This window comes from Hoplias malabaricus, chromosome 1, assembly GCF_029633855.1.
Source record: "Hoplias malabaricus isolate fHopMal1 chromosome 1, fHopMal1.hap1, whole genome shotgun sequence".
Taxonomy (NCBI): domain Eukaryota; kingdom Metazoa; phylum Chordata; class Actinopteri; order Characiformes; family Erythrinidae; genus Hoplias; species Hoplias malabaricus.
The window spans coordinates 69,562,175-69,589,795 of NC_089800.1; the positions used below are offsets into that span (position 1 = coordinate 69,562,175).

The window sequence follows — 27,621 nt, forward strand, 5'->3', positions numbered from 1 at the left end:
TGAGGCATTACAGGAGATGACAGTAGATATACACTTAAACATATGTATATTTTTGGGGGATGACAAGGCCAATGCTTAGACAGTGGGCCCACTCAGGATCCCTGTTATTCATTCATTCATTCATTTTCTGTAGCTACTTACCCAGTTCAGGGTTGCCGTGGGTCTGGAGCCTACCCAGAATTACTGGGCGTAAGGCAGGAACACACCCTGGAGGGGGCGCCAATCCTTCACAGGGCCTCACACTTTCAGACACTTGAGTCACCAATCCACCTACCAACGTTTGTTTTGAACCCACAACCTCCAGGTCCCTGAAGCTGTGTAACTGTAACATCACTTGCTGCGCCTGTTAATATAATTTATTTCACATGTCCATTGCTTAAAATTATGATTTTACTTTGTCTCTGGAAATATTCAATAAGTTTGTTAATCATCTTTTGTGGTGAGTTTGGTCAACTTAATTGACCAGTATTCAGCCAGCAACTTACAGCTACTTAAGGAAACTGTAATGCAATCTGTTTTACTGTGTAAACTAAACTGGAACAGACAGGCGGACTCAGACAGACAACCATGAACAGGGGTAGACATATGAAAACAAGAAGACAAAAAAACACACATTTACACACACAACATCAGAAAAAGGAGCACTTAAACCACAGGGGTGTATAAAGACAGGACAAACGAGGAACACCTGCAGACAATAATGGGACAGAGGCAGGACTAAGGTGGGATTAGGGTGGAGACGGGTACAAAACAATAACAGAGAGCCATGTGCTAAGTAAGCACATGGTGGGAACAACAACCAGGACAGGGCCATGGTATGACAAAGTGTAGAATAAGTCCAAGCCACTCTGTTTTTCTCTCTGCCATTTGCCAACAGCTTAAAAATTCTGGCCTTGAAGGTTGATAAGTTAATAAACCCTGGCTGTATGAATTTACCCATTTAAGACTTAGGAGCATTATAGTTACAAAGTGAAAATACTTAATCATGACATGTGTCTTCTACCACATAAAAAATAGACCACTGACATGTTAACAAGTTAAATAAAAAACTTTATTTTATTGTTTGTTTAAAAAAAAAAAATATATATATATATATATATATATATATATATATATATATATATATATATATATATATATATATATATTTCTATATAACAGAGTGGGCCATTTATATGTATACACCTTAATAAAATGGGAAAGGTTGGTGATATTAACCTGTTTGTGGCACATTTAGTATATGGAAGGGGGGAAACCTTTCAAGATGGGTGGTGACCATGGTGGCCATTTTTAAGTCGGATCCAACTTTTGTTTTTTCAATGGGAAGAGGGTCATGTGACACATCAAACTTATTGGGAATTTCACAAGAAAAACAGTGGTGTGCTTTATTCTTTCATGAGTTATTTACAAGTTTCTGACCACTATTAAAATGTGTTCAAAGTGCTGCCCATTGTGTTGGATTGTCAATGCAACCCTCCTCTCCCACAGGAGGATAGCAACACCACAGGAGAAATGCTAGCACAGGCTTCCAGTATCCGTATATAAATGTTGCTTTTTGTTAGCTTTTACCTCTTAATTGAAGGCTTGCAGTGAAATAGCAAATTCTTTCTATGAGATGGATTTGTGCTTCATGTTATATATTACAAGTGGCTTAGTTAGCAAGTTTCCTTCATATTAGATCTTTTATGTCTGATTTTAGGTTTAGGTTATAAGCCAGCAGCATTTTGCTTCAAATCACAGTGGTTTGTTGGCAACTTAAGGTTGAATTATTAATAATATATTATTAATGCTATTATTGAATAAATCTCTCCATACTCCAAGGGGCTCATCCAACGACAGATAGATTATTTCAGTTTATTTGAACACCTTTAGATTGACTGCATTCTCTGTGTAAATTTTAAGGTGTATTTTGGGTTTAATGCTGTAGCAAAATGCAGAGTAATGCTAGGGTGCTCAAAGAAACTGAGCAGTGCTGGAAATGGCCTTTCCAAGCTTCACTAAAGCGACTACAGTAACAAAACAGCACTTAAGATGGCATTATTCATTCAGGTTACAGGAAAAACTGAATACAATGAATTTTCTTGATTCAAATATGCACAAATTTTCATATGAACACATTATGATTAATTGCATCAACACAATTCTTACTGAAAGTAAATATGCAAAAAAAAAAAAGTTTAAAAACAGTATTGAAATGGATGAGGTGATAAAAATGTGACTAGTATGCATTAGTCCAAATTGTAAGGAGGCCAGTAAGGATCATAAGAGTCCAGGTGATTTGCAGAGAGTTTGCTAGTGATGGAGATCTTGGCCTGGTGTAAATATAAGGGTGCTCCTGAGAATAAAATTCATAAACATTTAGGACATTAAGACAAACTTTTTGTGAGTAAGAGAATAATAATAATAATAATAACAATATAATAATAAGTCATTTTCTAACTACCTCTGATGGACAGATCAGTTTTACTGGATCTGTAAAACTGTCAATCATCTCCTTTCCATCAGGAGGCTGAAACTGAAAGAAAGAAATTATGATTTTTCATGATAACGACATTAAATGATTTTTATAAAACTATTGATAGCCTACATATTATTAATACAAACTGGCCACTTTATTATAGACTATGTGTTTGCTGAAATGCATGGATGTAAAATACACTAGGTTCCTTTTTCCACTTAGGTTTTATTGGATTTCTAATGGAATTTATGTTGATAATATTGTTCATACTCTACATTCTAGCTCCAAGTCAGTAATCCTCTATCCGTGTACTGATACTGAGCTTAATTAGGAAGATATGCGATTTGAAGGCATATTTCTTTACTATAGTGTACAATTTCAGTATGCTGTTGCCGATAATAATTGATTCTAGATCAGAATTACCATGTTGTTCCAGAGGCCTTTAGCAAGTTCCTCATGACCCTTGATGGTGAAGTGGAAGCAGTCTGGAGTGAAGAAACTCATGTCGATTTTGCCATCCTGAAACAAGTATCATAAGAATACATTATTGTGGAATGTTGTAAAAAATTATTAAGTGTGTAAAATTTTGTCAAGTAACAAAAACGTTTGAAGCATAATTTTGACATCACTATAACACACAAAGAAACAGTTTTTCCAGATAGTTAATCAAATTCTGGACTACACATATTTTCCATCAGTATTTTCCATGATATTCTTTCCACAATATGACTTCATCATGATCTTTGTAAGTTATCAAAATATGTCTTAATTCAGTATCTGCAGTTTGTGGCTAGTGCTGTAATGTGTTGTTTATTGGTGTTATAAGAAACTGTTGTTGACGTGCTAGATCTTCACTGACCGCTAGTCTAGGCGGCTTGGCATGGGCCAGATATGGCTGCAGAACAACAGCAAAATCCTCCTTAAAGAACCGATCACTGTTCAAGAGCTCCTCCAGTCTCCTCTGGCAAAATATAAATTCACATGTTATTATTTATTCTCCATACAGGGGTTGGACAATGAATGACATATATAAATCCTGCACAGTGGTCAAAGGGATTTTAAGCCATTCTTCTTGCAGGATAGTGGCCAGGTCACTACGTGATGCTGGTGGAGGAAAACGTTTCCTGACTCGCTCCTCCAAAACACCCCAAAGTGGCTCAATAATATTTAGATCTAGTGACTGTGCAGGCCATGGGAGATGTTCAACTTCACTTTCATGTTCATCAAACCATTCTTTTACCAGTCTTGCTGTGTGTATTGGTGCATTGTCATCCTGATACACGGCACTGCCTTCACAATGTTTGAACCATTGGATGCACATGGTCCTCCAGAATGGTTCAGTAGTCCTTGCCAAGGACTAGCACAAGTATTGAGTCAAGGGAATGCCATGATATGGCAGCCCAAACCATCACTGATCCACCCCCATGCTTCACTCTGGGCACGCAACAGTCTGGGTGGTACGCTTCTTTGGGGCTTCTCCACACCGTAACTCTCCCGGATGTGGGAAAAACAGTAAAGGTGGACTCATCAGAGAACAATACATGTTTCACATTTTCCACAGCCCAAGATTTGCGCTCCTTGTACCATTGAAACCGGCGTTTGGCATTGGAATGAGTGACCAAAGGTTTGGCTATAGCAGCCCAGCCGTGTATATTGACCCTGTGGAGTTCCCAACGGACAGTTCTGGTGGAAACAGGAGAGTTGAGGTGCACATTTAATTCTGCCGTGATTTGGGAAGCCGTGGTTTTATGTTTTTTGGATACAAAAAAAAAAAAAAAAACGTGGTTCTTGATACATCACAAAGACTTGCTGTCTTGGTCACACATGTGCCAGCAAGACGTGCACCAACAATGTCACCCATAATGTTGTGTGCATTGCAATATTTTTAGCAAAACTGTTAAAACCCTCTGCTAATTGAACCTTCACACTCTGCTCTTACTGGTGCAATGTGCAATTAATGAAGATTGGCCACCAGGCTGATCCAATTTAGCCATGAAGCCTCCCACACTAAAATGACAGGTGTTTCAGTTTCATTGTCCAACCTCTGTATATATGTGTGTGTGTGTTTTGTTTTGTATTTTGTTTTCTTTTAACAAAATAATAAATTAGATATTGATAAAAAAAAACATGTACACACTTGGAATTCCAGGTTAAGTTCAGCCAGCTCTGCCAGTTCTGTAGAGTTCTCCTCAGGCAAGATTAAACAGGAACAGAAACTCCTAGAGAAACCAAGTGTATGAATGTGTATGTTAATACATGTAATGCATTATGTTGGTTTTGTAGTGTCATAGTTTACTGTATTATACATAATAATTATACATAATAAATTATTGTTGCTGCCAATATTCAAATTTTGTGTGGGGTTGTAAAAAGAGAAAGGGAAAGGGGAAAGTGTACTTTTGAAGTATACAGCCTAAGTTTGGCTTCTTCACTTCTCGCAGAGGCTTCATGGTGAGAATCTGCACCACATTCACTATCATTCGAGGAACCTTGATGCACAGAATAGAATTTAAAAACAAAAATGTTGATAGCTATTACTAAAAATGCTGTGATATAATTTTCTTTTCTAATATTAATATAAGTATATAATTCTAAAATATGGGCTCATGCATAAGCAACGTGTCACTGATCTGAAGCATCACTTTCTGAAGCAGCAAAAGCTGTGTACACTATTTGTACTCTCATGTAAAGTACATTTTGCCTGCTAAATGTGAGTGAGTGGGTGATACAGTGAGTGTCTGAGTTAGTTAGTTAGTTAGGTATTTGCAAGACAGGTCAATAACATGTTTCGTATATAAAATGCTAAGCTTTAAGATCTAGGTTTATGTGAAGCACATAAATTAATATAAGAATCCAAAACAGTGACAAAACAATTTATTTTGATAATGTTAATTTGGTCCAACAAAATGTCATCACGATTCTTCCCAATTTACCCAATGACAAAAATTCATTCATTATCTGTACCCACTTATCCGGTTCAGGGTCGCAGTGGGTCCAGAGCCTACCTGGAATCATTGGGCACAAGGCAAGAACACACCCTGGAGGGGGCAGCAATCACACACTCGCACCTACGGACACTTTTGAGATGCCAGTCCACCTACCAACATGTGTTTTTGGATAGTGGGAGGAAACCAGAGCACCCGGAAGAAACCCACATGGACACGGGGAGAACACACCAAACTCTTCACAGACAGTCACCCGGAGCGGGAATTTAACCCACAACCTCCAGGTCCCTGGAGCTGTGAGACTGCGACACTACCTGCTGTGCCACCGTGCCACCAATGACAAACATATTTTCTACTAAATAACTTACTGAAATGTGTAAAAAATGAAGTTTAAAGTTCCAAAATATAAGTATAAAACGTTGTAAAACAAACAAATTTTATGTTAAATTTACAGGTGATTATCTTGGACTTAAAATGTATTCATGCTCATATGACTTTCTCTTTGTTAATTTAGGTATTTATCCCTAAGTTGTGCATTAATATTGTAATTGCTCTTGTGTTGTAACACATAATTAGGTAAGTAATACAAAATAATAATAATAAAAAAACACATACCTCATTCATCATCATGTCTAGAGACTCTGTGAGATAACGAATAAAGTTGTCAGCTGAAAATAGTTCCTACAAAAAATAAATAAATAAACAAATAGTGTATCAACCAGTTTATGTTATACTAAAACCGGGTTAATGTCATGTAATATTTCATATACATATAGATCAATATATTCATTGCTGTGTTACATTATCTTTAAAAGTACTTCTGTAACACTAATGCTTTCTTCCCTTGTTTTTGACTAAGTCTGATCTTGTGCAATATGCATGCTACTGTGTCAATAAAATGTTGTCTTAAATGAACGTTTCATTTGTTAAATAAATTAAGATTGGTTAAAAAATATTTTAAGTCATTTTAAAATAATATTTGCATGTATTTTATCAATTCTATTATTGATAGTAATACACAAAATAACTTACAGATACACAAAATAACCCAGTGAAAAGCTAGACATACTTTGTCTTTACAGTAATCACAGATGTCGTTCATTCCTATTAAGATAGTCACCAACTTCCAGTCTTCTACGAAATTCAAACCCTGAACAAAAATAAAAAATGTGAATATATATGCTCTTATACAGTCCTGTGCAAATGTTAGAATTCTGATTAACAGTGTTCAAATATATTAAAACTGCATGTCCATTATATTCCAGATTTAATTTTCTGTATTCTGTTCTAATGTCTTAATAAACTTTATGTTAGAACTTTTACCCAGCCATTACTGTTGGTCTATTTTATGAAGAACAAAATACTAAAAATGAAATTTTGAACAATCTTTTGCTTTTTTCCTTTTTTTTTTTGAGATACAAGGTTCAGTTGCCTACATTTTCTCTGCATGATTTGAACGTAAATAGAAAGATCATACTGGATAGGTTTTGAAGGTGTCAATCATGTGTCTGGCCTGTTCAGAGAAATTTCTGAAAGGAAAATAACAGAGTATTACACAATGAGATGTACATTAGTCTCAGTAAAAAGTAAAGTATACATAGGCAGCATTTCAATGGAGCTATAAAAAACTGTTAAATCACATATACACACACACACACAGGCACACACACACACATTTACACTTAAAGGAACATGACACAGCACAGCAACAGCATGTTCCGTGTGAGCTTGTGTCCTTATCAGATTCACATTTAACACTATAGCCATAATTACAGCACGTTGATGGTACAATATGAGTTCCAGGTTATTTGCATTTGTGGTACAAAGTGCAAGCATATCAGTGCAATTACTAAAACACTACTATTAATGCCAGAACATTTTCATCTAAATAAAACAAAATTTTTTAAATCAATTATGTAGAAAAATCAAATATATACAATCCACAGGATTGTAGACATTCCTTATAATTAAATTCAACTTATTTACATTAGCCCCATTGTGGACAAAACCATTCAGTTGCGCAGTTTGTATAATCAATCAGAAGAGCATGAAAATAAAGGGGATGCTCTGGAGAGCTGCAGGAGTCTAAGATCACGATTAATGCAAAGCATACACAAGAGGGGTATTTATAAGCACACCACCTTTATGGAATGAAAACTCTGGAGTTCTGTTTACCACCACAATTTTGGGATAAGCTGGAGCTGACTTTGTAATACAGAACTAATCTTCTACATCATAGATGACCTCAGTAATATTTTTTGTAAAGGAATGCACTCAAATCCTCACATAACACATCTAAGCAAGTTATTTTTAAATTATGTTATTATTAGAAGGCCATTGTGTTCTTACACTGTGTTGTGTCCAGTGACAGCTAAATTGAAGCCAGTCTCATTAACAGTTATTGGAAAATTGTGTAATGTCCAGATTGGGGCAGGACCCAGAACGTCTGGGTTAAAAAGCTTCACAATGTCTGAGAGAGAGAGAGAGAGAGAGAGAGAGAGAGAGAGAAGGAGAAGTTCATAAAAATATAGTAGTTTTATTTATTTATATTTAGGATTTTCTTAACCTTACTTTTAAACTTGTTATTGCTGTATCTTACTTGCTAGAGTGATAACATCCTGATATGTTCCATGACCCCCAATACTGCAGAGAAGGAGATAAAAGCAGGTGATTATGCAAAAACACAACCAATAAAACTTCAGTTTATTATTTACTGTTATTGTTATTATTATCACTGCCCACAAATGAGAGTGAAGATATTCTTTATCACTGTACACATGACAGCAACCTGATACATTGCAGCAGAGCACTGATAAGGTGAGAGAGAGAGAGAGAGAGAGAGAGAGAGAGAGAGAGAGTAGGACAGTGCCCTAAGGATACCTATTACTTTAGCATTATAAGCACCAAACAAACAATAGTGTCTATTTCCCTCACATAATCCCTGATTAATGGGATCAAAATCTAAGTTATTAGAATCTGGCCAGTTTCAAATATTGATTGCCTGTTTTCTAAAACCACATTACCTCCATGACACATGGCGATACTCGATTGGCACTCCCAGAAATGTAGAAGCGTTGGCTGCAATGGCTGTCTAATAGAAAGAAAGAAAGAAAGAAAGAAAGAAAGACTGAATAAATATTGATCATGAACATAATATTATCACCTATTTGTGTATTTACTTAATGATATTTTCAGTGTTATTACACTTTTTTAATCACACATGGACCATTGCAGGGCAACAAACACTCACATACTAACACATGTTAGCACTCACATGCTAATTTCACACAGCCAATCCCCTACCAACATGTTTTTGGAGACCCACACAGACATAGGGTGAACACCACTCCTCACCAATCTCCTCACAGTCATCTGACATGGAGATTGAACCCACAACCCTGGAGCTGTGTGACAGCAAGTTTATATATTTAATTTTTTTAACATGCTAACCTATGAAGCTTAGTCGAAGAAGTCTTTGAGCTACTTACAGTCAGAGAGTCTCCTAAAGCTGCAATGACTTTGATGTCTGCTGCTTTCACTCGCTCCACTGCAACACACACATCACACATGCTATATTTAGGAACTCTGATTAAAGGGATAATTTGGACAAAGACACTAACATGATTAGCACTGAACCAAAAATAAGTTAATCATAAAACACAGCAGTTAGAATTAACCTGGTCTGTTTTTGTTGACACTAACAATAAGCTTAGATATAGACAGTGGATATAGATGAGGGTCACCTGAGGCAGCTATAGATGTGAGTGTTACCTGACACAAATATATAGGGGAGTGTTACATGCTACCTTAGGCAAGTTTAGGAAAGTGTTTATTTGAGGCAGGTACAGAGATGTGTTCTATATCTTAGGCAGATATAGAGATAAAGAGATATAGAGATAAAGAGATATAGAGATAGAGAGCTACCTGAAGAGATGGTTGTTACCTGACGAGATTACCTCTTAAGGCAAATACAGCTATGTTACCTGATGGATAGAAGGCAGTGTTACCTGAGGTGGGTACGGTGGGGGAGGGCTGCATGTCTGGACACTGGAACGGAGGGTGCTGGAAGCTCTGGGGCCGAATTCTCTCTGGGTGTTCCTGAAAAAAAAAAAAAAATATATATATATATATATATATATATTTTTTTTTTTTTTTTTGTCAAGTGAGTTATATTAGAAAGGAGCTAATCAGAGCAAAGCAAATTTGAAACAGACAGAGCAGGTTAGGGGTTAGGTTTGAAGAAGTTGGCTAATGTCATTTCATATGTTGCAACAGATTTCATAGTGTAGTAATGAAACAGTGAAATGTAGCATTGTACTGCAATTCATACTCTATTGAGCTCTTCTTCACTGTTGAGTTTTAAAGCTTCTTCATAGTCCTTCCACCAGTTTCCTTTAGAGAAAAACAAGAACATTATAAAACATGAACATAACGAATAGTGTGTTCAGGATTACATGCCTCATTTACTGGAAATAAAAGTTAAATCTCCATGTTTATCCATTGTTGTTTAAGCCAAAAATAGGTATATATATATATATATATATATTTTTTTTTTTTTACTTTTAATTCCAGTACATGAGGCATGTAATCCTGCTATACCTTCTTCCCAGTTCACAATTTGCATGTCTGCATAAGAATCATATAATAATAAAGTGCCCAGCTACTGCCGGTGCTAATAAAAAATACTGAACTGAATTCTCCAGAATATGAAATATCATTTTATATTTTAATGTTGCTTTCCAGCTGCATTGATGATTAAAGCACATTTCAATTAATTCATTTCAATTAATGAACTTTAGACAAATGAATTCAGCATTCAGTTTGCACTCTACTAGTAACATGTATGTTATTAGACAATAATATTCTCTGATTTTATAATTGTATTCCGCTGCCTCCTACTACTACTACTACTACTACTACTACTACTACTACTAATAATAATAATAATAATAATAATCCATCCATCCATCCATTATCTGTAACCGCTTATACAATTCAGGGTCGCGGGGGGTCCAGAGCCTACCTGGAATCATTGGGCGCAAGGCGGGAATACACCCTGGAGGGGGCGCCAGTCCTTCACAGGGCAACACAGACACACACACATTCACTCACACACTCAGACCTACGGACACTTTCGAGTCGCCAATCCACCTGCAACGTGTTTTTGGACTGTGGGAGGAAACCGGAGCACCCGGAGGAAACCCACGCGGACACGGGGAGAACACACCAACTCCTCACAGATAGTCACCCGGAGCGGGAATCGAACCCACAACCTCCAGGCCCCTGCGACACTGACTGCGACACTACCTGCTGCACAACCGTGCCGCCCTCAATAATAATAATAATAATAATAATAATAATAGTGTTATAACAGCTTTAGCAAAATCACAGCTTTCCAAAGCAAGCACAAGATTATGTGACAATGATTGATAACAAAGCAGAACAAAATTTGCAAGGTACTATACTACCAAAAACAAAAGGAAAACAAATAAAAATATTAAATATAATAACAAATTCTGTGAGGCTAATAAACTTCACTAGGTGAAAAATAAAAAGAGTTGAAAGAGTCCAAATCAGTGTGATTATTGCAGTTTTGTCAAACATGCTAATAAAATGGTTTACATTTCTTGAAACAAAATTAAGTATAAATAATTTTCCAGGATTCCCATATACACTAATTCACCTCTAGTTTTCATGCTCTTCACTCACCATTTACACAGCACAGGAGAACATGTGTCGTGACAGCCAATATGAGAAACTTCATGATTTCACGTATACGTCTGTACTACACTGAGTTGGGAAGTCAGTATAAATACACTCTTCAGAGGCTTATCAGCAACACTTCTCTTTAGTCTTTATGATAAAAATATGCTTGATTCATGACCATTAAACATGGCAAAGTACAGTATGATAGGCAGATAACAATATCTTCCTTGTTAGAAGATAATGAGGTCAAATAGCCAAGATACAGCAGTGCAAAGCATTCTTTGTACCCTCTAGTGGTGCTCACAGAAAAAGCAGCCTTGAAATTCACAAATGTGCTGGTGTTTGTGTAGGGGTGAATTAAAGGGGAATTAAACCTTTTTTATGCATGATTAAATGGTTTAGATGTAAGTGAATAGTTGTGACCCAGCCAGCACCACTCAGTGGGGCCCACATTGGTTGAACATGGGATAGCTGGGTTCAAGATGGGCATTGGTTCCAGGTGTGTGGCTGCCTGAGCTATTAGTGGGCCCCAGGTGGACTGTCTGTATAGGTAACCCAAAGGCAGCCTAGTAAATATACAAGGGCCCACAATTACCCATGGTGTTGATCTTCATTTATGAGATTTTTTTTACAGTTGGGCTACCCATCTGAGACCCACCTAAGGGTCGGCAGGGGAAGTGCTCCTCTCTAAAGAAACTTGCAGATAGGGGGAAGTTCATAGTGATTATGAATAAAACCAGATGTCAAAAGAGGTTAATGAACCTAAAAGTCCTCTCATTAAGCTTTTCAAGTTATAGCCCTGCTTTAAAAGGCTGAATGCACAGCACTAGCCAGAGTAGTCTAGACTATAACTGCTACTACTATTGCTTCTACTACTACCACCACTATTGCTACTACAGATACTTTTATTACAACTAATTCTTCTACAATTGCTATTTCTTCTAATCAATGATACTGTATGAATAGACACTAGCCAGTATAAATGTAGAAAGCTAATTACTACATCCAGTCCCAGCCTAAGAGGTCGTGGATTTCAGGGATAGGGATAAGAAATTAACACAGTGTACACACCAACATATATTTAGAGAAATATGTCTTAATTTAAGAGACACATTTATCAAGCAAACTGTATTGGATATAAATAACATGGTGAAATCTTGTAAAAGAGAACACCACCACCTCACTACCTCAAAAAAATAATTAAAGACTGGACTGGCCACAGAACCACTTGTGCACTCTTCCATTGTAATATGCTCTGAATGACAAAAGAGTAACAGTAACATCAACATCTCCTGTCCAAATGGTCACCGGAACTATAAGCTCTTCCATTGTGGCACACAGTAGTATGGTGTGGTTACTGACAATTTTGGAGAGGCCAAAGACCTCCACTTCTAATTTTTTGTTTGTGATCTCTGATATATGTGAAAAACATAAGACTTCTTGGTGACTGTAAGTTACTTTATAAACTTTAAAAAAATGGGTCTTTAATGGATCCTTAGTAAAGAAAATGGTTCTATGAAAATCCACACACAAAAAAATACACATGATTAAGGGTTTATTTGCATCATGAAAGATTCTTCAGAGTGATGGAAAATGTACTTTTGGTGGTGTTACATAGAACCCTTTTAGAAAAAGTTTCATCAGTCTGAAGAAGACTTGTATGAACTCTGAAGCATAATTGTAGATCAACCATCTAGAATATTAAAACCACCTCCTTGTTTCTACACTCATTGTCCATTTTATCAGCTCCATTGTCTGTACAAGAGCAGTTTTGAAGTTCCTTAGATAGTCTGTTTTTCTGCATATTTTGTTAGCCTCCTTTCACCCTGGTCAGGACCACATATGTGTGTTGTGACCCTCCAATGTGACCTGCCATGTGGGCAACATGCTGTGATGAAGGACTATGCTATTGTTATGTACGAGGACAAGTTATTTTAATTTGATTTGACATACGTTTTTATTATTGACCAAACAGGGTTGTCAATTTCACAAATTAAATTTCAAGGCTATGGTCACAATAGTACAGATACATTTTATGGTTGTATGCAAACATTTTGAACACTTTCGCTGAAATTACATTTAATACACTTAAAATGTTTATTTAAAATGAAATAATACATTCCTGTTCTAATGTAATATTTCATTATATTAGCATGCTGTGAACTTTGTTAAAGTCCACAAAAAAAGTTGTGCATTAAAATGTCCAGATCATAGTAGAGAATTTATAGGGCATGTTTTTTTAATTACTTGTACGTCAGATGTTGCAGAATGTGTTATTCTAACACCAAGCCAACAACTAATGTCGGTGCCTAAAAAGTGCCAGTAGTTGCAGAACTACACTTCTACCAGTAACGACCCTTTTCACAACAGCAGATATGACTGTGGCGGGAGGACTTGGCAACCCTGGGGACCGAGTTGAGCTCGAGTGGAGCGTGTGGGCACCGCCCCCCACTGGTCACGTGATCGCGGTAGCGGCGTGCGGACGCGCCGCGGCTTGCGCTGAAGATGGCGGACAACGCGGAGGCGGAGTGGAGCAGGCCGGAGGAGCACGCTGCGTTCTGGGCCATGGAGAGTCTACAGGCCGCGCTGCAGCAGTTGGAGTCGGCGCTGCGACAGACGGACGTCAGCCCCGAGTCTTCTCAGCAGTATTGCGACAACTTTTGTCAGGTAACTGTGCAGAGACCGAGAAAAATAACAACAAAAACACAACCGCCCCCCTCTCCACCGCGGAGGCTCGCTTCTTCATGTTAGAACGCTCTCGTTCCACCTTAAACGGCGCAGAAGGGTTTTGACGAAGCTCAGAACAACTTATTATTTCCATTGGGTCCTTTCAGCACAACCGGAGTGACGGTTTTGCTGTAACAGCGCTACGGGTCTATTTCTGGAAATGTTGCTTGCCACCTTAAATTGTACAGCACTTCGAGGCGGTTGTAATGCAGCTGAAGCCTCTTACTCCGGTTTTCCTTTTCACTGCGAATGGTGCAGCAGTGCATTCCTGAGCCCATAGATCGTAAGTGCTGCACCATTTAAGGTGGAATAGGGGACATGCGAATAAAAAGGCAGTTTCGCCCCGTATGTACTTCTGCAGTGAAAAAGCATTGTGCGTTAGGAGGCGTTTTTGCTTCTTCATTTCTATATTACAGTCTTTGAAGAGAACTATATTTGTGTGTGTACCGTTTGTGGGTGTCTGTGTGTATTTGAGAGCCCAGCGGGCTGTGGTGGGGTGGGGCGACTATGTTTTTGTCTGTTTTTTACTGCCTACAAAAGCGCTAAAAGCTTTTCCAAGTTGATTATTTTCAGTACTAGTATCCCACCAGGGGATTGTGTGTGTGATCTTGGTCACGTAGCAAAGCCAAGTGTTTTGCCTATAGATTACACATTTTCAGGTTGTTCCTCTTTACAAAGTGACTCTAAAGATTTTCATTTTCTCTTGACACACGGCGAAGCAGGATGAGGAAAGAAACTAACAGAAATGGCAGAAATTAGCATATTATAAGTAAAATGTGTAATGTATACTCTAACTGTTTTACACACGTGAAAGTGTTGAAAAGCTCTCTGCAGTATATTATGTGTATTTGGTATAAATATCACTGACATGAATAGTGGTTTTAAATGTTTCAGTGTATTTGTTTATCCATTGCCAAATATCTCCTGGTACCCAAGTGTAACTGTAGTTATCCCATACCTGGTTCGACTAGCTCCGTAGCATTAAAGCAGATGTGCCGATAATGGATCTAGTGAAGTGTGGAGCCAAACATTGCTCTTTTATCAGCCTAAATATAAACATGATAAAATGTTTGTTTTTTGTCTTGGTTTTTAGTATATTTTTTATAATGATCTGTAGTGATTTTACAAGTTGTGTAGTACAAGTGTTTAGGTGTCTGTAACTTTTTTAACAGTGCTGTATACTGTGTGCATGCATATCCATATATAAATTAAGCTAATGTGGTTTTATTCTTCTAAGATGAAACGTAATCTACTCTCAAAGTAAACGCATGGCGACATAGAGAGAGTCTTAAACAAGGTTTCTGTTCTCCTTTATTCCCTCTTGCATCCAGTTTTGATCATTTTGAGGATGGAGGACAAATAAGTTCTCACATGTACATGAACAGAACTTCACAAAGTGAAGTATGTAAAGATATAACAATTAAATATGCAGTAACACCTTACAGCGTTTTCAGAGATGAGCTTCCTTGGTTAGGCAAGTTTCAGATCGAATATGTTTCAAATTGGTGATGTGATGTTTCTGGTAAAAGAGCAACAAAATGGAAACTGGCTTTACCAGGACATGCTTGGTAGCTCTCTCACCAGCAGCCGTGGCGTTGCTGTGGTAACCGCACAGAGTGCCAGGCATTTGTTCTGATAGATGCAGCGCTCTCCTGATGGTTCCCCCTCAATTCAGTCTTTGGGGGGCACTGTAGGATGGCCACAATGAGGATAACGCCTGGCAGACTCCACCTATTATATATTTAGCACTGGTCTTTTAAATTTGGTCTTCTATTTTTCATGATGTGTTCTCTTGTTTCTTTCAAACCTCAAATTAAGTTTACATGTGTTAATTTGTCAAAAGGCCCAACAAAATATAGATTTGACAGATACCGCATTGACAGCTTACCAAGGTATTTTAGTGAAAGCAAGGTGTAAATTGGCATCTGGTAGCTCATGATATATGAATACCAAGGTTTCTGTGCTGTGGGCAGTTTTTTTTCTTTTTTAAAAAAGTGGCTGTTTCTGTCTTTCATGAAGTTATCTATTTACATAGTCATTATTTTCTAATACATGTACCATTTTCTGCTACTGCACTGTTTTATATTACTATCATATCTCTTAGCCTTATAGCTTAGTTTGTTCAAGATAACTTGAGCTACTTGAAGCAGAGAGTCATTTTCCTTGATTCAGGACTGAGATATTTGTGCCCTCTTTGTATGTTGCAATATATTATTTATTTGGAGAACATCTGAGGTATTCTGTGCCCTGATGACAACAGTGTATCTCCTAAGTTCTAATTAGTACATTTTACATATCTTCTAGTTCCAGAATGGTTTATATTATCATGTATATAAGCAGTAACCTTGAGATCATGTAACTGATATTCTGTATTCAGCATGGGCTTGCTGAGAATGTAGGCTTTCATTCCAGTAAAGCAGTAGCACACCTGATTTCACATGTTTAATAAGAATTTGGTTAGTGAGGTAGCTACATTCACATATTTTACTGATATTTCTGAACATTCTTATTTTAGCAGAATGGGAACTGAATTTCTCATACACTGCAGTAGAATATAAGATGCCCAATGTGTGTATTTTTAACTGCTGCCCTTGATGTCACTTTATTTCAGATACTCTGGCTGAAGCTGGTTTTTGGGGCGGTGAATACTCAGAGGTGCAAAACCTGCCCAAGTATATCCCGGAGGTTTAAATTTAGAATGACATTTGTTTCCCCATACATCTATCCTCCATTTTTTCCACTCTCAACTATCTTCATAGAGGTCAAGGATTTGTCAAAGGGGATTCCCTTTGTATATATGTATGTGTGTGGGGGGGCACAAAATACTCAAGGCACATCTACTTTGATCCCAAATGTCCAATCAGTGTACCGTTGCACAGATGGAGGGAAGTGGAAGTGTTCTATCAGGAGTCTTTTTAATACACTCTCCAGAGGGTTTAGTATACATGACTCCTTAATGAAGAAGCTAGTTTATCTAAATGTCAAGGGTAATGCTCGTGTGGATTATTTCTAACTAGAATATATCAATCCTAGGGCTTCAGACTCCAATTAAGCTTAAACCTAGAATTTGAAATTAATTTTATTGTTTAAAAAGGAAATCTAATTGTTTTAGAGGGCACTATGCACAATGTTAGCTGGGAGCAAAGCTCCTGTACACAATTTTCTATTGGAGTTAAATGGTGATGCAATGTTGAAATTTCTTCAGGGATTGTATAGTTTCATTAATCTGTAGTAGATATAGGGAGGATTTTTATAAATAACTGAGTTAATTTTTCTGCTGTCTTGGTTGTCTGCAGGCTCTGATGCACTATGCTGGAAGTAGGAACTCTGTGGAGCATGGTCTGACACTGTTGGAGGTCTACTGTGTCTCCATTAACTGTTTTGCAGCAGCTAGACCACACCTGACTTCTGAATCTCCTAGTGTTGCTCTCGTGCTGAAGAGACTTGCTCTGTGAGTGCTGCCTATACATAGTGAAATGTAAAACTTTAATTTAATATCGCTCTGAATAACTATTTTCCCCAGTGATAATCCTGTATAGCACCAAGTGATATATTTACTAATTTAGGTGCATTGTGAAAAATATGCCTGTGTAATTGTCATAAGCTGCATGTTTTTTAGACAGAATAGAGTTGAGTGTAATATTGTATAAATATTTCCTATTTTTCCTCCTGTTAGGAGCTGCTTTGAATTGCTCCTCTCTGTACCTCAGAACGAAATCCCTTTGGAAGTCTGGCTACAGTTCCATGGCTCTGTTCAGGTAAGATGCAAACAAGGTTTGTTTCAAAGATCACCTAGGTGTACTCAACTAGAAATTAAATTAACTGCCTTTTCACTTTTCTACTTTCTTGTAGTGATTTGGCTTTTTCATCGGGCATATTCTATTCATGGACAAGCTGACTGGGCTTAAGCCTTTAATATGTTAGAAATTTGTTGAATGCAGACTTCTCATGGCAATGTTTCTCTATGCAGGCTGCACATGAAGCCATGCTGCAGTATGGGAGCATGGACTTGCAGGCGCTTCTGCAGATAACGGGAGAGGGTGGAGCATGGTGTAACCCTGCCCTTGTTGCCCTCCTCACTGGACAGTCAACAGATGAAGAAGAGCGTCAGTAGTTTTCTATTACTCATTTCTAGTTAAATGTCCAGTCTGTAGCTCAAATTGTCTGGATTTGCACAAATGCAGGCTTAGTGTATATTGCCACAAATGTCCACAGGGCCGCAGGGCTCTAATTCTGCCATATATTTGGGTCTTATTTGGGTGAAATATGGACATTCTGTGAAATTCAGAGATAAGCTGCTAGGGATGCACCCACAAAAAATAACAATAGAAATAAAAATAAGAAAAAGTATTTAAGTAAAACAAACAAACAAAAAAAAAAGGTCTAGAGATGTGCAGGGCCAAAGTAATGTCATAGAGTGCTTTAGTGAATGTCAAAAAAGCTCAATATAAAGTGCATGAAGCAATTGTGACATTTTTAGATTGCACAATATACAACACCTGCAGTGATGCAAAAACATAAGAGACAGGGCCTGTCACAGATATGAAGATTTAGCTTATGATTAATTGCCATATAAATAAATATAAAGTTCTCTTTATGCATAGCACCAATCAGTTACAATGTGTTTTTTTGTATGGCTGCTGTTTTCTGGGGTTTTATTTGTGTTAATAGGCCTCAGTACAAATGCCATGCCAAATTTTTTGAATAATCCATTTTGTAATAATTCTGACTGACCTATGATAAACCATGGTGAAAAATTCTTAGTACCATTCATTGAGGCCCATTTTTGGCTGAGAAATGCAAATGTATAAGCATTGCATTTGCAACCTAATTTTAATTATTAATAAATATAAATGAAACATTTCAGAAGGTTATATCTGGTGTTTAGATGAGAGGCACATACTGGATATGTCTTGTAACTCAGTGTCACACGAACAATGTAAATGCATAAAATCTTTGTCTAATTTTTTTATTTATTTTTTTTTTATTATTATTTTTTAATTTACCCCCCTTCCACAGTGAATGCCTACCTTGCTCTGGAGGGAGATGACTTTTTGGAGATGAGGATCAAGCACCTGGAGAAAGTAGGAGAGGTTGAGAAGGCCTTGATCCTAACCAAAGCCTGTGGCAAATGTAGCTTGCTGCCTGGCCAGGCGACATTTCGCCAAACTTTTGTCACTCAGCTATGCCAGCTACTGCCCAGTGAGGAAGCTATTATTGAGGTAATGTATATTATGGCAAATCATGCACTTGATTTAAAATATTTTAATGAAACTACCATATAATAATTTTTACACTTGACTATATAATTTAATAATAAATTATTTTGACTGTGAAAGAACAGGCTCAGATTAAATCTGCCCTTGTAAAAAATTTTTCCAGTGTACTATTTTGCACTTTAGCCAATAATGGAATGGTCTATAATGAAACAGATTCATTATTAAATTGAAGTGTGAGACACCCAGTCTGTTTATAATCTGCCCTAACATTAAAAGTTGCGTAGTGTCTCCAAGGCTTAATGGATTAATATTATCTATCTATAAATAAAAAATCTGAATTGGCATTTCAATAATTGCTTAACCTATAATGCATGTTGTAATACTAACCTTAATTAAAACAAAATCTTCTTTAATAGTCTAGGTCTGTCAAACCTGCAACACTGTGCTCAGTTAAGTATTTTTCCTATTCGGGTTAGATCTCCAGGTTGGATGGCCAGGATGTTCTGGACATCATTTGCAAGATGGAATCAGAAAATGATGAGAGCACAGCCTTCATCCTTTGCACCACATACTTCACCCAGCAACTACAGCAAGAAAGCCTGTACTGCTCCTGGTGCGTTTATTCCTTTTAATGCATGAAGCTGCCAAACTAAGGTTTTTTTCTTAGGCTGGTGATGGATCGACATTTATGAAATGTCATCACTTCTTAGCTCTCACATACTTGAAAAAAGTTTATCTTACATTATGAAAAGCTTTATATAACCGGATTCAGAACTATTTTGAAATGAGAAGTGTGTTTTTACGTGGTGCTTATTTTTCAGGGAGCTAACTTTGCTGTGGAGCAAGCTGCAGAGGAGGATTGATGGATCCCTTGAATCATTTTTAGAACGGTGCCTGCAGTTTGGAGCTATAGCTAAGAATGTTTACCATCTGCTATTCCTCATCCGTGTTATACAAACTGAGGTGAATAATCATTTGTATTTGTTTATTGACAGGCTTTTTCTTCATGGGCATTGACCATACTAAAAAAATATATATATTTTTTTTTCCTCCAGACAATGCACTTTGGTCTAGCAGTGTCAGTTGAGCTTTGTGTGAAAGCACTTCAAATTCCACGACAAGAGGACACAGAATCCAAAACCACCGTCTGCAAAACCGTGACCTGCCTACTTCCAGACGATCTGGAAGTGTTGCGGGCTTGCCAGCTCACAGAATTCCTCCTGAGCCCCTCTCAAGAAGTCTATGACAGTCTTGAGGACCTTTATGGGCGTCCAGATCAGAAGTATGATGAGGAGAATGCCATTATTCCCAATTCATTACGCTGTGAGCTGCTGCTAGCACTTAAGGCTCACTGGCCATTTGACCCAGAATTCTGGGACTGGAAAACCTTAAAGCACTATTGCATTAAGCTGCTAGGGCTTGAGCCTGAGGAAGAGGAGAGTGAAGTGGTGGAGGATGTGACCAGTGTTCAGTCTGTAACGAATGAAGAAGAGGAAGGTGTTGAAAAAGAGACTGAGGACTGCCACGGTGCCAAACAAAAGGGCATTATGTGTCTTGAGGAGAATGAGAAGAATCTACAACATCAAGAAGATGATGCTGAAACATCATCTCTTAAGGGGTTACGTTGGAGTTCCAACAGGGCCAAAAGATGGCAGAAGTACAAGTTCCTATGCCAGATATGCCACAAAGAGGTAATTGAGCCACGATTAATACATCACTCCAGAAAGCACTTGATAAATGATGTTTGGACATGTCCCTTGTGCCTGCAAAGATTTGAAAATAAAGATGACCTTGTTGTACATTCCAAAAAACACCTTCAAATGCCTACGAGAGCCTGTCATTATAAAAAGAAGAAAGTAAAAAAGAAGGAGATATGTGTTAAAAAGAGTTCAGAGTTAGAAGCGGAGAGCATGGAGGATGAATTTAATGACCTGGAGCCTGGTCAGATACCGCTAGACCCATCCCTGGTCATGTATTACCAGTCCACACATGACCCTGTTGTGCTGGAACATATTTTGGAGCAAGCTGCCACAGTGCCTAAAACACAAACAGATGACGATGATGAGGATTACATTACATTTGATTACATCTATACCCACTTTAAGCTACAGGACCGTGAGCTGTATCCATGTCCTGCAACTGACTGTTCAAAGATTTTCAAGCTTTTCAAGTACTTGGGTGTTCATCTGAAGAATGAACATGATGAATCAGACCCAAATGTCAAACATTACTTGGAGATGAAAGACCGCCGGGAGAAGTGCACATTCTGTCGACGAACATTTATGAGTGGCCATCACCACAAGAAGCACAGACGTGTGCATTATGGAGAGAATCCTTACATGTGTGTAGTCGAAGGTTGCAGTAGCCGTTTCAGTACCACCAATGAACTCCTTGCACACAAACACAGCCATGGCTTTCTGCTGGCCTACCACTGTGAATTAAAGGGCTGTAGTATATCCTTCTGTGACTTAGGACAGCTATACCACCATGAGGCTCAGCACTTCCGTGATGCAGCATACACCTGCACTAGCCCAGGCTGCAAGAAATTTTATTATTGTCGTAAGGAATTCCTAAAGCACTTAGACAGCCATGGCATCACCTTTACTGAGAAGGACTTTGATGCACAGAGGAAAGCAAAAAGGAAACTTTTGCTCCCTGTTCTAGAGGAGGATCTCAGTGGTAAAGTGTCCCAAGGGCCAAACAAAGAGTTGTTGAATGGGGCACAAAAACACACACCATCACAACATCACTTAGAATGCAAAGAGTCAGAGTCCAAAGGTTCACTGACTTATGTAGCTGTGTGTTTTGATGGTAAAACCTTCACTTGTGGCCTGCAGAAATGTGGCAGAACATTCAGCAAAGCAAGAGAGATTCAGAAGCACTTGAAAATCGCTCATCCTGGCCAATTCAAAGAAGAGAAGGTTTGCAGAAAAATGGGAAATGAAGAGACTTCAAAGGATATGCCCCTTACTGATCATAAAGGCAGTCAAGACGAATGTCCGAGTGGTACATCCTCACAGGGATCAAGTCAGGAAAATGTTTTTTCATCTGCCAATTGTGCTCGGTGTGAATCAGCACCTTCCTCAAAGCACAGCATACATTCTTGTCACTTTGAACTCAGCAGTGCATTGACTGAACTTGTCTTAGGCCTTAGTCAGCTAAGCCTTAATTCAGCCATTTCCAGCAGCATTCGACACAATCCCCATAGACATATTTCAGGATCCAAAGTGCCACAGGTGCCCTGTCTCACAACTGCAAATGTTAAGTCTCCTGCCAAAGCAACTCCCAACAAAACGGAATCAAAATCTCAGCAAGCACCTGCTGAATCAAAGAAACTGCTGTGGCAAGCAGAACTGCATCATGAGGCAGAATCATCATCTACACATTCAACCACACTTGGAAAAACTCATCTTGATGATAAGACAGAAAGCAGCTTAATTTTGCAGCCCGCTAGCAAGCCTTACACTTGTCATATTGATGGTTGTGACTACGGGAGTGTTACCAGTGATGCACTGATAAGACATTATGTCACAAAGCATGGATACTCCAAAATGGATGTAAAACAAAAAGAAATTTTTATTCCTCTCAAATTCAAACCTTTCAAATGCCGCCTCTGCTCAAATGTCTACAAAGAAAGGAAAGGGCTGAGAGTTCATTATCGCCATAAGCATAACACAGACATAGTTCCAGTTGAGGAACAAGCAAATGGTTCTTTAAAAGAGGTGAAGGGTACTACAATAAAAACAAACAGCAAAGAAAGTTCTGCATTTTTTAAAGAGGATTCTGAAGAGAAAAGAAACAGTCCTGCCTTGAAAGACAGAGTGCAGAATAAAGAGAGAAACCTAGATTGGGTGGGTAAGGTGGAAAAGAGTGAGGACAAAATGACAGAAGAAAAGAGACCAAGTATTAGCCATCTTTCCTTGTTGAAACACAGTCCTTCTGAGGGCAAAACTATTGTAGATGGAGCCACACCAGAGTGTTCAAGTCAAAATGTGGTCCCCAACAGGAATAAATGTGTCGATGTCACAGGAGAAGACAAATCCTATAACTGTGTACACAAGGGTTGTGGTGCTATATTCACAAAGAAGTGGAACCTTGAGCGCCACATGCAAAATATACACAACTACAACACGTCCCAGATTTGTTGGGAGGAGGATGGGAACGTTTATACTTGTAAACACAATGGCTGTAATAAGAGTTTCACTCGTTTCTCTAGTCTGACCAGACATTACAGAAAACTGCATCAAGTATCGGAGGAACCCATTCCAAGATTCAAGTGCACCTACGCTAACTGCAATGCCTTCTATCACCTGAAGAGCAGCCTTTTGCGTCACAACCATCAAATGCATCAGAACCAAACTCCACTGAAGCCCATATCCCCATCTTCAGCCCCACCTTCGCACTCCAGGTTCAGCAGTTTTAAAAAGCACATTTTCTATAGGCGTTGTGACAGCTCCGTTCCTTCCGTGGTACGTCTTCAAAGTGCCCAGAAAAGATATGGTTCCAACAGTGGCTGCCAAAAAAAAGTTATCATGTCATCCTCCACACAGTCTTTAAAGACCTCCCAAAGGTTACCGGTCAGGCACTCATTAAGATGCTGTAGAACAGACTGTGACACCAGTCAGGCTGAGAACTTTGAAGAAGCACCAGAAGGGCAACAGAGAGGAGAGGGTAGAAAACCAAAGTCGGTGAAAAGAAGAGGAGAGTTTGTCTACCGAACACCCGAGGAAGCTTTGCAGATGTGCCAAGACCGCTGCTTACCTGTTGCCCACCCTTGTATGGTCCAGAATTGTGATTCTGTAGTCTCAAGTATGAAAAGCCTGCATCGGCATTACATTACGTGTCATAAAATGATCCGTACCATGTTATCAAAAAATCAGGACAAGCTGTTTTATACTGCTGAGAAGCTAGAAGAACTCATACAAAAGAAATCAGCAGTGTCTGCTTTGCCCGATTTAACAAGAGTTCCAAACGGTGTCCTCAAAATGGAGTATCAAGCTGAGCCAGAGAATCCAGGGGGCCCTTCCTTGCCTATGAGCCTACATTCTATCAAAAATGAATCAATGGGAAAAGAGGGAGTTCAGTTCCCTGAAGAGCCATGTACTAGCAGTGCAATAATTGTTGCAGATGATGTGCTTCATGGTGAATCCAATGGGCACGTTGAAGAGCCTGAGGACGATAGCCCGCGTGAGGAAGAGAGCCCACCTGAGGAGGATAGTCTGCCTGAGGAAGAAAGCCCACCTGAGGAGGATAGTCCACCTCAGGAAGAGCAAACAAAAGCAGAATCCCCAGCTCCTCCGCTTGTTCCTCCTCCACTTCTTGATCTTTCTCCACCAGCTACACTTAGAATAACTCTTGATGAAGTTTCACCGGATCCGCTGGCCAGAGAAGGCATGCCAGTTAGTGTTCCTGCTACCATTTGTATACCCACAAATCTTTCCCAGACACGTCAACCCCTGAGGCGGAAAAATTCTGAACTTTCAGAGTCATTACCCACTGCACCTCATCCGCCAGCACAAAAAGATCAAGGGATACAGAGCTTGTCTCCAAAGTCCTTTGACATTGCAGCTTACAAGCCTTTAGGATTTGAGTCTTCATTTTTGAAGTTCATTCAAGAGAAGGAAGAGCATCTTCGATGTGACAGGGTGCGGAAAATGACAGTTTTGAACACTTGCTATAAACCAGATCCTGCAAGACGACGTGATGTTCATCGGCGTAAATGCTCAGTCAAGGAAAATAACCAGAGAGGTCCATCCATCTCCCGTGGAAAAAGGTCTCGAACATTACCCCTCAAGCCTTTGCTTTCCAAAGGAGAATGCAGCTCTATCCAGAACCTACGTTTTATCCTGGAACGGGCTTTGAGGGGCTGTGGTGACCAAGCTATAAAACAACTTCAGTTCCTTAAGCCTGTTGTAGTTCTAGAAAGAACTAAGTCTTCTGCTTCCTTGCTTGATCTCCTTCCCTCTAAAACAAAAGCATAAACTTGTGCTTGGGACTATTTAAGCAAGATGAACATCTTTCCAACGTGTTTTTTTTTCTGTTCTGGTTAGGGTTTGTTTGTCTTTTTTTTTCCTCCCCTTTTTGGGATCTGAAAGACTTCTAAAGTATTTTTTTAAATGTTAATATTACACTTTGGTTATTATTTGCCAAAATGCCATGGTTCTGTACCTTGGTTGCCATACAAGTTATCATGTTTATAAATGTAAATAAGATAAAATAAAAAGGTGGAAATGATGGAATTTGTTCAAGTTTATTACATTGTTTGTTGTCTTTGGAAAAACATCCCTCTAGTGTCTGTTACAAATAGTCTGTCTCATTCTACTGTTGCTCAGAATGCATGTACTAAATGTCAGATTAGCTTTAAACTAATTAATATTGGAACATGCAGTGGTATTGGGCATATACAATGGAACCTCTACCTGCAAACTTGATCCATTCCGTGACCCGGTTCGTAAGTGGAAAAGTTCATTCCTCGAGTCAATTTTCCCCATTTAAAATAATGGAAAAGAAATTAATATGTTCCAGCCCACCCCGAAAGTCACCCTTTTTGCACTGATATGTTTACAAAACTCTCAAATTAGTAAAAAAAATACTTGTAGCGTTACTAAAAATAAAAAAGAAATACAGTGGTAACAGTAATAAAAAAAGAAATAAAAGTTTTAAGTGGTTACATATCGCTACCTTGAAGACGTGATGACTGGCTGGAGGAGTAACACAGGCACTGGCTGTATGACGGGAGGTGGGGGGTGAATGTAGGGAGACGAAGTGTAGATACGGCTTAACTTAGCACGAATTTCAATATCTACTATTTACACTAATGCTAAATTGCTAAAACTATAATTTGCTAATCTTAAAAGCTCACTCAAGTCTGGGTGCGCTGGGAGAATCGCCTATTGGAGTCAGTGGCCCTTTCCAGCTGCTGGCTCGGCGGAGGCTCGGGTTCGTTTCTATAGTCATGGTTCGTTGGTGGAGGCAAAAAATATTCAAATGCCCGGTTTGTATCTTGGAAAGTTCGTTAGTAGAGGTTCCACTGTATTTAAATGTATACATTTTGACCAGAAATTGGTGTGAATATCTGGCTTAGTGCATATGATCACTTACTGGTTAAATATATGCAGCATTTGCTTGGCCTTTTTGTATTTAGACATGTACACTTTTTTTTTTATTAATAGTTGTTTTGATCACTTCTTTTAGTGGATGTAACAGATTCAGGTTTGTGTTCTGAACACTTTGCTTCATTTCATCCATTAAACTTTTTTTCTAGGACTAGACTTTAAAAATCTTTCCAGTATACTTTTAAGAGAAATCTATTAAACCCTGATGGTTGTGATTATCTTCCCCAAAACTGTCTGCAGAGGCTAAAGACCAATGCATCTATCACCAGGGAAAATGTGATATGCTTTAGTTATGAATAATGTTAAGTGGTTGGTGTAGAAAACTCCTGAACTCTTAATATAGGGGCAATTAATAGAGCTTGAAATATAAGAAATTCATCTAACTGCATTTCTCATGTCTGGGTTTGGTGTCTCACAGCCCATTTCCCACAAGTTTAAGTGCCTTTTTTGAATTGTCAAAAAAAAAAAAATGGTGGGAAACGCTGCTCCAGTGAAAAATGAACATTGCCTCTGTTCACTATGTAACAGTACACCTTAGTGTCCACCAGAGGGTAAGAGTATTTGACCTGAAAGAACATTTGGGATGTGCAGACATTCAGGTATGGTGGTCATCCGGTTAGAAGTTTTACTTCAAGTAATCCATAGGGTAATGGGTGTATGGGCTTCAGTGGAGTTTGATTCTGATACATTTAAACCGATTTTTTTAAATACCTCATCATTTGCTAGCTCTCCAAACTGTGCTGAAAACGGCAATGTGTTTACGAAGCTCCAGTGTCAGCAAATGTGTAAAAACAACAAAGGTGCTTGGTCTGATACTCTCTGGGTTTGGGTAAGGGAGGGACCGCCCTGGAGCCCCTACGGCTGAATGAGCGCTTTAGAGATGAACACGGGTTTGCCATTTCTGTACACCAAACGATATACATTTCTTCTCGATCGCCGAATATAAATATATATAAATCGCAACATCATTTATTTTACTTTACGTGTTGGACATCACCACATAGTGTAGTTTAGCTTGATTAGAGTCAAATGTCAAACCACGCATTTATCATTCAACAGGGTACCTCTCCGCTTTTAGGTTTATGAGAATTCATTACTTGGTAACGTCAAACGTTTTTAATCATACATTAAACAAAACAGACTCCTGTTTTTCACAAGTAATCCAACTATCTGCACACGGATTTCCACTCGACCGCTTTCGGGAAAAAACAAACCGAGCACACTGTTTACTCTGGCTTACGTCGGGAGCAGCTCCGCATTTAAAGATCCACCTTTTAAACAATTATAAACATGCAAGATCGCTTCGGAATTTGTTTTTAAAACACTTACAGTCGCAGGAGAGGTGCTGCAGCGGTGTAAAGCTCCTAGAACCCGTTGAATGCTACCGAAATATTGCGGAGATTCCTAGCGCCTAGGCAATGGAACGATTTTTACGTAACGACGCCCAGAAA

General features: G+C 38.5%; 3 protein-coding genes across 3 annotated transcripts; 1 reads left to right on the forward strand and 2 right to left on the reverse strand.

Moving 5' to 3' along the window:
• Window positions 1–2,135: 2,135 nt before the first annotated feature.
• Window positions 2,136–4,937, reverse strand: LOC136695799 (phospholipase B1, membrane-associated-like). The gene is made up of 6 exons (XM_066670023.1): window positions 4,856–4,937; window positions 4,596–4,677; window positions 3,318–3,419; window positions 2,882–2,977; window positions 2,444–2,515; window positions 2,136–2,335 (listed from the first exon to the last, which is right to left on the reverse strand). The coding sequence occupies exons 1-6, from the start codon at window positions 4,906–4,908 to the stop codon at window positions 2,219–2,221; spliced, it is 522 nt and encodes a 173-aa protein (XP_066526120.1). The 5' UTR covers window positions 4,909–4,937; the 3' UTR covers window positions 2,136–2,218.
• Window positions 4,938–6,874: 1,937 nt separating this feature from the next.
• LOC136674965 (phospholipase B1, membrane-associated-like) lies at window positions 6,875–27,548 on the reverse strand. Its single transcript, XM_066651350.1, has 8 exons — window positions 27,500–27,548; window positions 9,734–9,795; window positions 9,411–9,501; window positions 8,892–8,950; window positions 8,427–8,494; window positions 8,003–8,046; window positions 7,753–7,873; window positions 6,875–6,932 (listed from the first exon to the last, which is right to left on the reverse strand). The coding sequence occupies exons 3-8, from the start codon at window positions 9,439–9,441 to the stop codon at window positions 6,875–6,877; spliced, it is 381 nt and encodes a 126-aa protein (XP_066507447.1). The 5' UTR covers window positions 9,442–9,501; window positions 9,734–9,795; window positions 27,500–27,548.
• Window positions 13,589–25,278, forward strand: rlf (RLF zinc finger). The gene is made up of 8 exons (XM_066672198.1): window positions 13,589–13,776; window positions 17,133–17,287; window positions 17,513–17,594; window positions 17,807–17,942; window positions 18,856–19,058; window positions 19,532–19,668; window positions 19,877–20,018; window positions 20,111–25,278. The coding sequence occupies exons 1-8, from the start codon at window positions 13,615–13,617 to the stop codon at window positions 25,034–25,036; spliced, it is 5,943 nt and encodes a 1,980-aa protein (XP_066528295.1). The 5' UTR covers window positions 13,589–13,614; the 3' UTR covers window positions 25,037–25,278.
• Window positions 27,549–27,621: the final 73 nt, after the last annotated feature.

Coding starts and splice junctions, on each gene's coding strand:
- rlf (XM_066672198.1), top strand. CDS start 13,615: ATGGCGGACAACGCGGAGGCGGAGTGGAGCAGGCCGGAGGAGCACGCT. Junction 17,943..18,855: donor GTCAACAGATGAAGAAGAGC/GTCAGTAGTTTT, acceptor CCCCTTCCACAG/TGAATGCCTACCTTGCTCTG. Junction 20,019..20,110: donor TCCGTGTTATACAAACTGAG/GTGAATAATCAT, acceptor TTTTTCCTCCAG/ACAATGCACTTTGGTCTAGC.
- LOC136695799 (XM_066670023.1), bottom strand. CDS start 4,908: ATGAAGCCTCTGCGAGAAGTGAAGAAGCCAAACTTAGGCTGTATACTT. Junction 3,420..4,595: donor AACTTAACCTGGAATTCCAA/GTGTGTACATGT, acceptor ATATTTTGCCAG/AGGAGACTGGAGGAGCTCTT. Junction 2,516..2,881: donor AAGGCCTCTGGAACAACATG/GTAATTCTGATC, acceptor TCTTTCTTTCAG/TTTCAGCCTCCTGATGGAAA.
- LOC136674965 (XM_066651350.1), bottom strand. CDS start 9,441: ATGCAGCCCTCCCCCACCGTACCCACCTCAG. Junction 8,047..8,426: donor TATCGCCATGTGTCATGGAG/GTAATGTGGTTT, acceptor CCTTCTCTGCAG/TATTGGGGGTCATGGAACAT. Junction 7,874..8,002: donor GGATGTTATCACTCTAGCAA/GTAAGATACAGC, acceptor TCTCTCTCTCAG/ACATTGTGAAGCTTTTTAAC.